The sequence below is a fragment of the Neodiprion fabricii genome, chromosome 5 (assembly GCF_021155785.1).
Source record: "Neodiprion fabricii isolate iyNeoFabr1 chromosome 5, iyNeoFabr1.1, whole genome shotgun sequence".
NCBI classification, from domain to species: Eukaryota; Metazoa; Arthropoda; class Insecta; order Hymenoptera; family Diprionidae; genus Neodiprion; species Neodiprion fabricii.
Window position 1 is genome coordinate 1,976,425 of NC_060243.1, and position 15,462 is coordinate 1,991,886.

General features: G+C 41.1%; 1 protein-coding gene across 3 annotated transcripts in view; it reads left to right on the forward strand.

The window, feature by feature from the left end:
• Positions 1-15,462, forward strand: part of LOC124182193 (myb protein) — a 44,981-nt gene that overhangs the window by 23,650 nt on the left and 5,869 nt on the right. For all 3 annotated transcript variants that reach the window (XM_046569128.1, XM_046569131.1, XM_046569129.1), the window contains 3 exons: positions 10,543-10,705; positions 11,701-11,865; positions 14,745-15,063. In XM_046569128.1, coding sequence (XP_046425084.1) covers positions 10,543-10,705; positions 11,701-11,865; positions 14,745-15,063 — 647 coding nt within the window. The remainder of the gene's footprint in view (positions 1-10,542; positions 10,706-11,700; positions 11,866-14,744; positions 15,064-15,462) is intronic.

The window sequence follows — 15,462 nt, forward strand, 5'->3', positions numbered from 1 at the left end:
TTTCTATAACTTCAGAACAAAGATACGAATATAAAATTGAGGGGCGAAATTTATTAAGAGCTTAACTCTCGGATAGTATGTATTAATTAAATGTCAGTTGTGCGTAATTGTTCCCCGAAACTTTCAAAAAAAAATAAAGAAGGAATGAAAGGAAAGAAAAGAAAAACACGGGAACGAGCTTCCTGTTAAACAAAATTTTATGTGCCATTGACCAGAGTTACGCGAGTGAGAGAAGAAACGAACCGACGATTAAATTGATCATAGACACGTAAAATTTTTGTGTAGAGAAAATTCGTTTCAGTTTTGATTAAAAAAAAAAAAAAAAAAACCTATCAATGAACATTACTGTACATATAATTTCTTTAGTTTCTTTATCATACACCGCGCATAAATCAGTTTTTTTTTTCTATTATAACAAATATGAAAGAAAGTACCTAATTCGAATTTGAATTTATTTGTATCGATAATTTTTTCCCGCATACAGTTTTTTTTTTTTTTTTTTTTTTCTACCGAAATTATGCAACGCAACGTCAGTAGAAAAGTAATTCGTGTAACCCTGGGAGGCGGCTGTTCCTATTGCTGGTTCTGCCATCCCTTGAGAACCGCAGCTGCCGCCTATTCGTTCACCCCGCCGACACCTGCTGAATCAAACTACGTACATACCTACACATCTCCGTTTCCCTTACGCGTCCTGCATATTTCCTTTCACGATATATATATATATACTCTATTATACGATTCTTTTGCGTGAACAAGAGTATGTTGCGCATTTTTTTCACCAAGCAAGAAATCGAGGTTACGAGTCGCGTGACGTCAGATTTTTTTCGCGACGGCGCATGCGCGGAGTGCGGAAAAGAACACTTTTCGACTCCTAAGACTTGAAAGTTGTATTTTCGGTACTCCGCGCGTGCGCATTCGCAGATTCGTCATACCGTCGTGGAAACGGTTGTTTTGTGAACGGAAAACAAGCGTGGAAAAACGAGTAAAAGATGCTCGCGTTGTATAAATATATTACAATACCCGTAGAAATGTAAAAATGTTGTATAATTTATCGCCTGGCTCTGTGTGAAAATAAAGAAAAAGAAAAAAAAAGTCAGTCACGCGGAGTTGCACTTCATACGTATTTTATAGCCTCTTACAAGAATGCCAAAATGACTCGAGGGAATTCCTTTGTGTATTACAGGTACACGTGTGTATTACACACTTGCGAATCAGCTTTGAAACGCTAACGGTCGCCAAATTCCATTACGGGAAGCGAAAACAAGTCTCGCGATTACTCGCATGTATATATATATATAGCTGTACGGATGAATGAAATAAAAAAAATAAATAAATAAAAATTCAATTTCAATTTCAATATCAATATTCCGTTGTTTCTTGTTTTTATTCTTTCTTTTCTTCCTTTGTGTTCGCGCGCGTTTCGAAGCTGAGAAAAAAGAAAAGAGAATAAAAAAAAAACCAGACGTCGGTATGTTGTATAAATTGTACGTAAGGAGGAAAAGGAAAAAAAAAAAAAAAAAAAAAGTATCCTCGTCGAGGAAACAGGTCCTCGTGAATATAACCTGACTCTGTTGCCGCTCGCCGGTTTCAGAGATCGAATTTTTAATTCGAGACGTCGCATGAATGGGCAACCACGACGGCACTCTCACCGATTTATTATATCCACATTAAGGCGCACGTGTTTATGTGTATATATATATATATGAATATATATATATACATACATATATATGTATGTACGAAGATCAAGGATCGCGAAAACATATTTTATATCTGTTGACATAATTGTCTTTTTTTTTTTTTTTTTTTTGGTTTTTGTTTCTAAATTCGTCTATTTTTTTTCTCGAATTTCACGTTCTCGGATCAACCGTTGGTCATTTTATTATATTATTTTATCATTGATAATGTGTGTGTGTATATATATATATATATATATGTATACACGCGCCAGTGACCACTTTGCGGCCTTCCATTATGTAATTTTTCTTTCTTTATTTTTGTTTTCCTCATATTTGTTTGTTTTTTTTTTTTTTTTACCTTTTTTGTCGGGGTTCGCAAATTTTTTTTTTTTTTTTTTTTTTATTCTGCTCTTTTCGCCAACATCGTGGGAGCGGTATAAAATATAAAAATTTTTCACGCCACGTGCCGCAAGCGACTCGGGATTTGAAACTCAAGGATGAAGCGACGCGCGGGTGACCGTTGGATATTTAAAAAACCACCGTATATTCTTACATAACTAACCTGCAAGTTTTACATACGTATCTGTGTTGGTATATTTATCTTGTATAACGAACGCCTGTGTATATTCAAAAATTTAGCTGTTGCGTTGCATTATTTCGAATCGAAATTCCGGACGGTAAGATTTTTATAATTTTCTTTTCTCTTTATCTTCCGTCATATCTACTCTTGTTTCAGACAGGTTTTCTCAAATTTTTTTGCCTCAATCATTTATTCGTTTATTTTTTTCTTCACTTGTCAAATCCGAATCTTGTCCGGATATTATATTCGCATGTATCTTATTTTTATCAGCTGCGTAATGGCTAAGCATATCGGGCACGGTCTTTTCTAAGATTCTTCATCGGAACGTAATTATTTACTCGGCGAAATTTAATGAAATTTGATCCCCTCCCCCTCCTTCCCCCTCCGCTCCATTTTTTTTTTTTTCTTGTTCCAAAGCAGTAAATATAATACACTGACGGTGATCTTACTTATAATTCTGCGACTTGTACGCATGTATATACACATACCGGGAGAATCTCTCGAAACTTGAAAACGAACCGCGCGTGCGCCGAATGATCGAATCTCATTGGTCGGCGAAACGTTCCCGCGGCGATATTCTCGTCCGCGACGCAGGCGGGCCAACCTACGCAAAATGTCTGCGTTTGAATTTTCAAAGAGCGCAAGCGTCGAGTTCCGACCGTTCTTCGAAGAATCGACTTTCCGCCCCGACGACAAATGCTTCCGAAACCTTTCCGAGTCGCCGTCTCGATTCTTCGAGATCCTAACCTCGAAAATTCGTAGGAACCGCGTCGCCGGCGGAAAGAGTTTGACGGCTGAAAACTCGGGTTGGCCAGCCTGCGCGAACAGCCGATAAAACTCGCGCGTGCGCGGTTCGTTTTCAACTTTCAACAGATTCTCCCGGTATGTAATATATGCGAAGAAGCCGGAACTCATCGCTCCAGTAATCGTTGATATCGAAATCACGTTTCTCGATTGTTCTCCTCTTCGATCGCTGTACAGTAAAGAAGTAATCTTTTATTAAAAAAAAAAAAAAAAAATGGCAAATCGGCACCAACAGCCCTTACGGTTCCTCTTCAAACAGAGTTGTCGAACCGGGTTTGAGCAAACTTCGGTCTGTTAGATCGATAGGTGGTGACCAGAGGCAGCTGCCGCGCCGGCAAAGTTGTCTCGCTCTCTGCTCGCACCCCTGCGTGGCGTGAGTGCGTGTGCCGTTTTCGGGGAGGCCTCCGACGAGAGTCGTAGGTGAAGGTGGTCTCACATGCCGCGATGGGGTGGAGTGGGGGGGGGAGGGGGGCGCATATGCCGAGTACCGGGGGGCAATACAAAGCACAGATGGTCGACAGGGTCTCTCTCTCTCTCTCTCTCTCTTATCGGACCTCTGACAAATAATTGGCCCTTTGTCATTCGTTACGCGGTCGTATCGTCGCGGGATTAATATTACGCCTTTCCGAAAATAGTCAAATTTCGTACGCGATCGTATTTTTTTTTTTTTTTAAACATTTGTTGATAAGATTTCAAAGATCATACCCGTTTTACTTCGTATATATATATATATATATTTTTTTTTTCATATTACATTTGCGAATCTACGATTTGGTGTGAATGCATTTTTTTTTTTTTTTTTGCTTCCAACGATTTTACCAATTCACGCGACTCTGAAATAAATTTCGTTGTAGATTTTAGTGACGAAAAGATAAAAAAAAAAAAATGGACAAGTTCCTGCTCGATAGGTAGAATAAAATTTCGAGGAAAAAAAAAACAACAATTTCATCGAACGATAGTTTTCGTCTTCGTTTGTATTCGTTCTTCATACAGTGCCTGATTAATTAATTGTCATCGGACCATATTATTAGAATTGATTCTTGACCGTGGTGAAAAGGGTGTTCCATAGTTTGTTAATTATTCTCTTTAAAGAAGAAAGGAACCGCATTCGACCGATTTTATGAAGATCGTTCTTTACTAAAACAAAAACAAAAAAATATATATGTATAATCCAGTCATCGCATCGACATATTTCCCGGCTACCAAAAATTGATTGAAAGGGGTAAACGCCCGAGGCTGTTCGTCGTTTCGATCCGGCCAAAACGCCACGTGCGTCCGAGATTCTGGGGATACATATATACATACATACATATACACATACATACATATGTACATAAGTTTGATGACTGCGTCGGTCTTTTCGTCTTTTTTGTCGGTTTATTATCATTATTATCATTAACATTGCGCTTTTATTTTTTAACATTTATTTCTCCCACATACTTTTATTACGCTCCGCAGAGAATATAAACCTGCCGAGATTGGAATTTCCTCTCTACGCAAATTAGCATATGCTGAATATATATATATACATATATTCTTACTTTCGTTTTTTTCAATGGAACGTTTCGACGGTTACCAGTTTAAAAATTTATAACGTACAATATTGAGTATATATATGTATATATACATGTATGTACGATACCACGTTATATGTTTAATATTATGTATATACTCGGCAACAGCTGGTCGTTTCGTTATATTATACATTTTATATGGGTATATATTACACAGCGACGTGGTTTAAATAAATCCTGGTCAAATTGACTCTTGCCTCTCAACTATACGCCGCATACATATATATATATATATATATAATATGTATGTATATATACGTAAGTATACTATATACCTATATACCTATATATGTGTACAACCACGTGTTCTTTCCGGGACCATAAAACTCGACCAATGTCTACTATATGTATATGCATGTACACACATGCGTCTGTATTGCAGAGCGAGAATGGCCGTTATATATGTTGACACGAGCTTCGCTGCCAGATAATATAACACACCGTCGCAATTCCTTTCTATGATTAATCACGTACTCAAATTGGTCGGAATTTTTACTTTTTATTTTTATCTTTTTTATCACCCATTTATATAAGAAATACTTGCAGCTTACATTATACTTATAATACACGTGTATATGTTGTATTGTATGTGTTTTCTACATACGTTCAAAAATATTCTTTGTACCGTTTTATGAAAAAAGTTATAAATAAATAAATAAATAAATGATAAAATAAGACCCAAGTTCTTACACGAATTAATGTTTACACAAGTAATAAATCACGTTAACACGGATCGGTCACGGTTTTGATTACGAAAATATTATTTTCATAACGTACCAACCGCATATTATAATTAATTAATGCCGTGTTAATTACTATCACTTTGTCTAACCGCATAAAGCAGCACTAGGTCACCCGCTCTATTTTTTATAAAGATCCGTTCTAGGCTACGTGTTGAACCGCAATTTCTAGCCGATATGCAATCTTCATTTTCAACGTTCACCGTTCACACCGAACATAATAATTATTACACAACGTAAGAAAATAGCGCGGTTACGTTTCCGTAGAGATTGTTTTGAAAATTATACATTGAAATTAACTCGAAATCGTGTTCAAAAATATTGGAAGACGATGGCATATATATATATATATATTAGGGTGGTCCTTATTCAGGGTGTTGACGAATTTTTGCCAGGCCATCCCCCAAATCAACTTCAAATAATTCGAAAACAATCGCCTAGTTTTTTCAGATTTTTACATCGAATCTAAGATAGTCCGCATTGTGATCGAAGTTTCTTATGGAAATTGACACGGGTAAAACTTTTTTTTCTCAGTATATATTTTATTGCAAGAGTAATAATGTTCCAAATAATCTGTAACCGCGAAGTTCTGGTGAGAATTAGTGCCACTGTCTGGGAAAAAATACACATCGTCGTACGAGGCAATCTAGACGAATTGCCCAACCTCGAAACCTGACTTTTCTTCTATTTAGAGGAAGTGCAATTCGTCCAGATTGCCTCGTACGACGATGTGTATTTTTTTTTCCATACAGCATCGCTTGTGCCGACTAAAACCTCGCGGTTACAGATTTTTTTGAACATTATTACTTTCGCGATAAAATATATGGTGCGAAAAAAAGTTTTTCTCACGTCACTTCCATAAGAAGCTTCGATCACAACGCGGGCTATCTCAGACTTGCTGTAAGAATCTGAAAAAATTTGGCGACTCTTTTCAAATGATTTGAAATTGATTTCAGTGATGGAGCGGTAAAAATTCGTCAACACCCTAAACAAGGACCACCCTAATACATATACGTATAAATAAAAACAAAAAAAAAAAAAAAAAAAATGGAAACTCCGCTCGCAACTTTCGTTTCCGGGCAGCTTGTCGTAATCTTGAAAATCATCTCAATTTCTCCCGCTGTGACTTTAAGGGACAGGATACGCGTCACGGTTGGCTAGATATCCTTCCTGCTTTCCGTCCAGGCTCATCCTTACAACCACCGAGACCTGGACTCGGTGACTTTCCTTGCTCCCTTTTTCTTCCTCCTCCCCCTCCTTCTTCTTATTCTTCCGTCTTGTATTCCGGTCGTATAATTCCTTCGATATTCACCGGCGTGTGCTGAACCTGAGAGACCACATCCTGGAGTTACAATTTTTACCCCGTTACACGATGAACGTAGGAGTGCAGGCACTAATTAATTTCCTGTCAACTAACCGCAATTTTCGTTTCCTCGACGACGAATTATCCTACCGAAGGATACCTTTTCAAGATTTCGATCACTTTGTAGTTACTCGAAGCGCGACAAAAAAAAAAACCTACCACTACCTTTTCTTTTCTTTCTTTTTTTTCTTCTCTTTCGACTCTTCGTTCACCTTACGACAAACCGTTTCCTTCTTTCCAACTCGCTCGAAAGCAATCTGATCTCGTCAACTTACTTCCGGCCATCGTCCGGTCAACCCGCGAGACCACCTTGAATGAAAAGGAAGAGGAAGGAGAAATTTGTTTCGTTTCGAAACCGCGTTACACAATTTCTCGTTTCCTACTCGCGACGAGAAAGGAACGGAAGTTATTAAAATCCCGATGTTTAAAACCGGAAAAATAAAGAAAAAATAATCAACGATCACGCAGGCAGCCTTGATTTTTAACGTTATCGTCATATTTCTCACCCTCGAAATTTCACGTTTCGTTGCGTCTCGTCTCGTCTCGTCTCTGGCACCGGAAATTCGGCGTTCGATTTCCGAATTTTGCCCGTATACCCGATGGCTTTACACTCGATATCATCCAACGGCGATGAATGGATGACCGAATTACCCCGAGCCTATGGAAATCCGAAACTCGAGTTCATCGATTCGACGAAACTTCTCGCGTATGCGGGTCGACGTTTTTTACCTACTGAAAATTTCCTTCCCAGCCGCTTCCTCTTCCTCTTTTCGAATCGTCGAAGGTTTGAGTCGGTTGATACATTCGTCCGATATTCAACTAAATGCTGTATTAGTCCTTAATAGTACTTAATTCAACAAAATACTTTTCACAAATTAATACAGGATTGAATCGAACCTTTTTAACGATCACGCCGACTTTCAATTTATTCAGGATAACACGTCGCGAGTTCGTTCCAATAATGTGAATTTTTCATCAAATAAATGCGTGATCGACGTGACTAAAAATTGAGTAAATCATTTTGGCAAACCAACCGAATCGAAATTGTCGAATCAAAGTCATCTTAGTTGGATTGAAATGGGTAAACGGACTGAAACAAAATCCATTTTGTCGATTCGAGCATTCCTTTCCCTACTTTTATTTTCACATAATTATACGCGACAGCGAAGTAGGATTTCCCCGAATCTCGTCTATCCATATTATCGCTACGCGCATCAACGTCCTGGGAATGAAGAAGTCCGATAGTTCCCTGCTGCGGAATTCCGGCGTAGCCTATGCAACCCGGAGATAGACGGAACTTGACCCCGCGGCGTTGTTAATCAGTGTAAAAACTGTAACCAAATATCCGTCGTGACGATGCCGTAAGATTGGAGCGATTCTCTCCTCTCTAATTTGCGCCGCATGATTTTACAACGAATCTTAATATTCTCGATCTAAAACCGGGGATGAAAACATTTTTAACTCTTGGATATAAAAATTTATACCACACGTATGGTGGCATTGCGTATAATTGAAACCTGATCGTAAAAATTTTCAATATCTAATAATTTTTTTTTTTTTCCTTCTTCTTTTTTCGTGAAGTTGATTTCCGGAAGTATAGAAGCAGTTTTACGTTACTTCAAACTTGTACGTGATTTCCGTTCCCAAACTTGACTCACGCGTGCCGTCCGTGTTTTACTGTTCGAAAAAGGAATGAGGAAAAATAAATACATTATTTAAAGAAAAGAAAAAAAAAAGCAACAAACGAGACGGAAAAAAAATTGTTTGTGCAATCTTATCACGTTTTCAACGCGCTCCTAAATGTATGTATGTATGTATATATGTAATCGAAATATAAACCGGAAGTCAGTCTCGTTGTTATATATATTGTATCGTAGAAGGTTTGTTTCTAATTTTTTTCACCCCGCACTGCATGTAAAGTTACAAAATTATTCATCTCTCACATTCTTCTCTCAGCTCCTTTTTGCAACATTTCGTTTTCTTACCTCGTTCTAATTAATTATTATACACTAAGAGAAATTTTTATTTCCGGTTACCGCTCGGTCCTTGACTATTTTCATTTTTTAACACAATTGAAAAATATGGTTCTATGGAAATTTTTCTCAGTTTATGATCCGAGACGAACAAGGAACTTGTCTAAACGCTCAAAGTCTCTCGCCGTCCGAACCTTCGGACCGATCTTTACGACCTAAAGGTGAGGATCGCCTCTCTCCTCTCAGGGATAAACCGAGAGGGCGATAATCTCGATCCTTGAAGCGTTGCTGTTGCAGTAAACGTGAAGTGTCAACGAATATCTACGTGTGTTCGTACTTCGTGTGTGTGTGTGTGCGTCTCCATTCATCGCCAGCCAGTTTGTCCCGAGCCATTCACTTTACGCCGTCCGGTCATGAATTGTGTATAATAATTATATGCAGCTCACTTTCTTTGCCACTATTTTTATGCCTTTGCGACGCGACGGGATTCGATGCGATATATCTCGGAGATTTTCTCTCTACTTCGTTCCTTACTAATGAACCGACAAGACGTATTTTTCGTCTCGATCTTCTGGTAACTAATAAGAAAATTTCTCCAATTTTACAACCCCTCGAAGGAGCTTTTATCAGAATCATAAGTACTTTGAGACCAACGGAATGGAAAGAAAGAATTCCATTGGCTTGGATCTTTTTATCCATCCATCCTCATCTTGTTTAAATTTTTTTTTTTCTTATCTCATCTTCAATTCTTGCCTTGACTTCTTACCGGCGGAATGAAATTTTTGTATATTACCAGAGTGTTTTTATAACACGCGAGCGTGTTGTGTGTGCTCAAGATTATTTCTCCTCCTCCTCCTCCTCGTCTGTCCTGCGAGAGAAGAAGGGAGTCTGGAGGAGTGTCGTCGTCGTTGTCACCAAGCAGCTCGTTCCTTGATACCACGCGTGCTCTTTGCTCAGAAGGCATTTTACCACCAGGCTTTATTATATCTAACGCTACTCCCCCATACCGGATGTCAACCCATTGGCGCCACCACCGCCAGCTACTCAAATGTCCCGTAAAGTGTAATATCTCGCTTTTATACTCGACGGGACGATTACTCAAGCCGTTCGATATGCTGCCGCAGACGCCCCCTAGAAGTTGAAGAAACACGCGCGAGTTAAACTACCTAATTATGAGAAAGAAAACCATCCGATATATTCAAGTGTCTTTGTACCAACGTCATTTTCTCTATCGCTGATTCTTTTCTTTTCTCTCTTACGTCCTTTCGTTGGGTGAAGAACGTACGTTTAATAATGTACCGCGTTTCGCTTGTCGCCAAACGCGAGAGACCAAAGATGAGAGGATCTCGATCTTTAAATTGAACGAAGAAAAAAGGAAGGAACGGAGAGAGACGAGAATTAAAAGGCAACGACTCATTCAACGGCTGTTCCTCTCCGCGGATGGATGAACCATCGTGTTGTGGTGGCTGCATACTCGCGCACTGGCAGTATGGACACCATGAATTATTCACGACGAGACACACTCTTAGTGCATTCCCAAACGTGCATGTATGTATACCTAGAACAAGATTTAATGGGACGAGCGATGAGGAGGAGAGAAGACGGTGGCGATGATCGCGACATGAAGAACAGGATCTATCTGGAACCATGCGTGGTTTCGATCACATCTGTACCCGTGATACGATGATATTAGCAGCGCAGATCTCTTTGCCTGTTGATTATTTCTATCATTTCTTGGTTTACATCGCGATCTTGTTCGAAATCAAATTTTTCCACCATGAATTTACGACCAGTTGCTAAAGCTCTTTCAATTTTTAATTACCTTTCAGATCCCGTTCTGGTTACGGTTCGAGCAGCGGTGACGAATCGGAAGGCGAGTACGGATCCTCGTCCCTGAATCCGGCAAACTCGTTGAATTCGAATTCGGGGACAAACACCGCACAACAGGGCCCAGGAAAACACATAAACAAAGGACGTTGGACCAAAGAAGAGGTGAGAAGAATCGGTGGTTGATGGAAGATGTTCTTCTCGTTTGTTTTTACCGTTTATTCATATACCGTGTAAGAAACGAATTTACTTTTCTTTGGGAAAACTGAAAAATGAGAAGGGAATGAAAAATCAAAATGAGAAGAAGAAGAAAAAAAAATGGGCCGGATGAAAGAAACAAGGGGGCAAATTAGGGCCCCGACAAAGAGGAGGAAAAAGGGCTGATTCACCCTGAGTTATATAATAGCGCGTGATGGTTACGTACGGGCAGATGTAACCTATAACAGATGCGTCTGGGTATAGGTGAGAGTTTGTGCACGTGGGGTGCAGTGCCCGTACCTACGGCTATCTCTATACCTGTATATTCGTTTATGGGATATTTTCCCATGGGAAAGGTTACAAAGGTTGATCACACGTGCTCATATGCGTGCATGCCTCATATTGTGTATATTTACGGTCAAATGGGTGTCGTGAATCGATCTTTTTTTTTCCATTTCTTTATTCGGCAAAGAAAAGCGCGTAATCAATTCTTCTGTGTCAGGCTCATTGACCCTTGAAAAATTTTATACGTAAAATTCATATTCAATGGAAGACTGATTTTCATCTGAATCGTTCATATTTTTCATGTCCGCATTTTCCTTTCGGTGTCAAATTACACCCTCATTTGATTTCAATCATTTTTCCATCAAATGTACAGATTCCTCGGTGAAAACTGAGGATAAAGTTCCTCTGCGAAATTGTTGAGTAACTTACGGTTCTCGAGTTACGGGACTAATAAGGTCGGCCAATCAGAGCTCGCGTAGAGGTAAGGCCCTTAGTGACGTCAGATGCGTCTCGGCGCGGCGATTGGCCGCTTCGGTGATTTTCTCATAACTCGAGAATCGTCGATCGCTCAAAGTTCGCGCAAAGGAACTTTCGCCTCGATTTTTCGCGAGGAATTCTTGCAATGTACAATCTTTCATCTCGGTTGAAATATTGAAATTTGGCTTTCGTTTTCGCAGGACGCGCTTCTGAAGCAACTTGTCGGCACTACGGAAAAACTCGGATCAGGATTACGTTGGGACGCGGTTGCCGCTCATTTTCCGGACCGAAGTGACGTCCAGTGCCAGCAGAGATGGGTCAAGGTTGTGAACCCGGAGCTGGTGAAAGGGCCCTGGACGAAAGAGGTATAGATTTTTTTTCTCCGTAGAATAACAATTTCGTGTACTGTTTCCGAGAACCGGAACAGACCTGAGTTTCGCGCTGTCTGGGTCGAGTTAAACCCCGCCGTGGGTTTAAAAGGGCCCGAAAACTGTACGAGGAAACGTCTGCGTCGTCGTATAACATTACCAGGGCCTTAACCTGGCCTGCGGGCCCACGCAGGGTTCGGGCCCAACCCAAGAACGCGCTGTAATGCATTCCTTCAAGGCTGGCCCCGGGGCCCGACTGCCGTAAGGCTCTTTGAGCAGGGCTAAATCCCAAAGAAGAACAGGTTTCGCTCGGTCCCTTTGAAATCTTTTCCCGCGCGCGGGATATTTCGGCCCTAATCAACCGGCGATGATCTGAAACGTATACACAAACGCACATGACGACTACGGTTCCAGATCTCGGGACGATCTTATCTGGTTCCCGTTCTTTTCGTGAAACTCATTTTAATTACTTCGTTTGCAGATCCCTTTTGGTGTTTTGGAAAAATGATGGTATGCGTTCAACACCTTAACCTGGTCGAATATTAGGCGGAAAAAAAAATTAGAACAGTGGATCAGAGGACGAGAATATCGCGCAGGCACTCGCCGATCTATAACGGAAAACGAAACCCGGTGTTGTTTGGGCCTTACGACCTTGGCCGATAGGTATTATGCCCAGTGTGTTGTGGCTATGGTTCCCACGCGGCATTCCGATAGCCAGTGGCGCCGATGCCGCGCAGCCCAGCGCAGGCGCTTGATCCTCGTTAATCGACCTTCACGCAAGTCGGAAACCCTGCAGCGCATCCATCAATTATCCCCACACTGGATACAATACGCTGTTTTAGTACTAATGTATATTCAAATTCGTGAAACATATTATGTAAACCGGAGATTTGTGCTGTAAAGATTTTCAATTAAGCGGAGTATAAAATGAAAAAGGAAAAAAAAAACACATATTAATGATAAAGGTAGTTAAAAATTTGAAATCTCGCATCACAAGACGCCAGCTAGCGGGAGAAAATATAACCCTCTTTACGTGTACATATTTAATTACGAAACTGGTTTTTCATGGTGAATTTCACCGGATGCACCGTGTCAAAGTAATAAACTATAAGCTCGAAAACTCGCCACGAGGTTCTTCGTGTCTTGGTACTAGGATAATTAACCTAAACTAATCAGCTGTCAGCGATTCGCGCCGCCATATTGCCCTAGCTACGGCTAGACTTTGGTTACCAACAGCGGAGTCGAAAAATTCCCTAGGTATTCCCGCGTTTTTTCGAAAGCTGGGTAAAAATTCGTACTCAGAGAGAGATACGAAGTGAGATAAAGAGAGGCTTAGAAAAAAGGAGTCCTTAACTCAGGTCCCCGTAAGGAGATTCAGGTTCTTTGTTACCGCCCCGCGGATGTTCGTTCGCGGGCAAGCAGAAGGAGTAGAATCTCTGAGACGACGACGACGACGACGAAGAGGAGCTAGCAGCGAGCGTCCCGCGGGTGCGGCTGCAGGAGGACGCGCCGACCGACGAGATGTTATGCACTTTCAAGTGCCAATGCACTCTGCACGTCGTCGGCGCTGCATCCAAGGGCAGCTATGAGAGACTCTCGGTGCACATCGCGCGGTGTTGCTGGGGCCTCAGGGTCGCATGCCGCATTCACTGGGCCAACCGCGAGATAGAAGAAGGGACCCGACGGCCGTCCCGCAGACCATCAACGTGGCAATAATAAACCGCCACTTGTCCAACCGCGAATATATATATAATGTATGCATGTCTCCTTCTCTCTCTTTCTTTGCTCCCGGCTCGCCGAACAGGAAAGGCCCAATTCTTTATCTCCGGTCGACCCGCAAACTTCAACGCCGTAGTTATTAATAAATTTTAACACTCACAGTAGGTATCGGGAGCAAAAATTATTCTATTTATTCATGTTTATTTCTTAATTTTCGATTGTCTGATTTATATCATCGCGATTGGCGATATTGTGCGGGAACTGTAGACGTTCCCCCTGACTTTCTCACGCGATAAGGAGACCCATACGCGTATACCAAGCGCGAAATTTTATCGAACTCTCGTACATATTTAAAAATAAAAAAGTCCTTTGCACACAGTACCGCCGGTACGATCATGCGACTTTTGCATCTTATGTAATGATCCCGCATATATGTACATATATACTGAGTTTGATGCTGCGCGCTATTTGTGGGTGGAAAGGTTCCAGGAAAAAAGGGTCGGCTAACCGCAGCTTATCACGGTATCGCGCACACGCTTGCAATCAGAAAACTTACGTACATACACACATGGAAATACTTATTCATATCTCTCTGTGAGTATGTACGCTCATGTACGGATGTATGTTCATAAGGGGCACGTACCGCATGGAACGATTTCCGGTCCGAAGGAATGATTTTTAAACGCGGGGGGATCTCCCGCTAATGCCTCAGCTCTCTTTCTCTCTCTCTCTCTCTCTCTCTCTCTCTCTCTCTATCGGTCTCTGCCGCGCCAGGCATTAAACTCTTCATTTTTTATACGCGTATAGCCGCGTATAAGCCGAGCCTCGGGTCCCACCAGTTGGTGGCCTCGAAAAGAACGAATTATTCAACAACAATCCGTTCTTCTTAGAAACGGGGCCAACTAGGCTTGTTTTTTATTTTTTCATTCCTTTTTTTTTTTTCTTTCTCCCTTTTTCGCGATCCGCGATCACGGCCGAGGTCGATTATGATATCACCTACTGATTCGAGTACCTAATTATAATATAATTTAGGGTAAATGTTAAAATAGCGTTAGCCAGTTTTTAGATTGTTTAATCTACTATACGAAAGGTGTTTCCGTCTACTTAACATTTTCACCAATTTCCCTCGTCTAAATTACTCTACTCGGTATTTACAGGAGGATGAAAAAGTCGTCGAGCTGGTCGAGAGGTACGGACCGAAAAAGTGGACGCTGATAGCGAGGCACCTGAAAGGTCGCATCGGCAAACAGTGTCGCGAAAGATGGCACAATCACCTGAATCCTGGTATAAAGAAAACCGCATGGACCGAGGCCGAGGACCGTGTAATTGTCGACGCTCACCGCAGGTACGGTAACCAGTGGGCGAAAATCGCGAAGCTCCTCCCTGGACGGACGGATAACGCGATTAAAAATCACTGGAACAGTACCATGAGACGGAAATACGAGGCCGAGGACGGAAAGGTCTCGTCGTCAAGAGGCAAGTTTCATTCCTCTTTTAAACCCTCGAAGACATTCATCAAATTCTTCAGAATCAGTCAAGTTTTATCGACATCTATCGGTCTTGTTGGATGACGCGCACTCGGTTTTTTTTTTGTTTTTTTTTTTCTACACAATTTCATTGAAGCTCGCTATACTTGTTTCATTCTTTTCATACTATTCCTCGACTTATTCTGTGGCTCACCGAGATAGCGTGTCTCCGGTTGATCAGCGGTGTTATGTTGCGTGAATCGCGGTCGGTAGTTATAATAAGTACCAACCCGTTCGCTTATCTATCGTGTAAGTACAACAAGACACCGCTTATTCTAAGAGACAATCCTCTGTCGGCGAACGAGTGACCTCATGGGCTTGTTTTGGAGCGCTTAAACCAATTGACGCC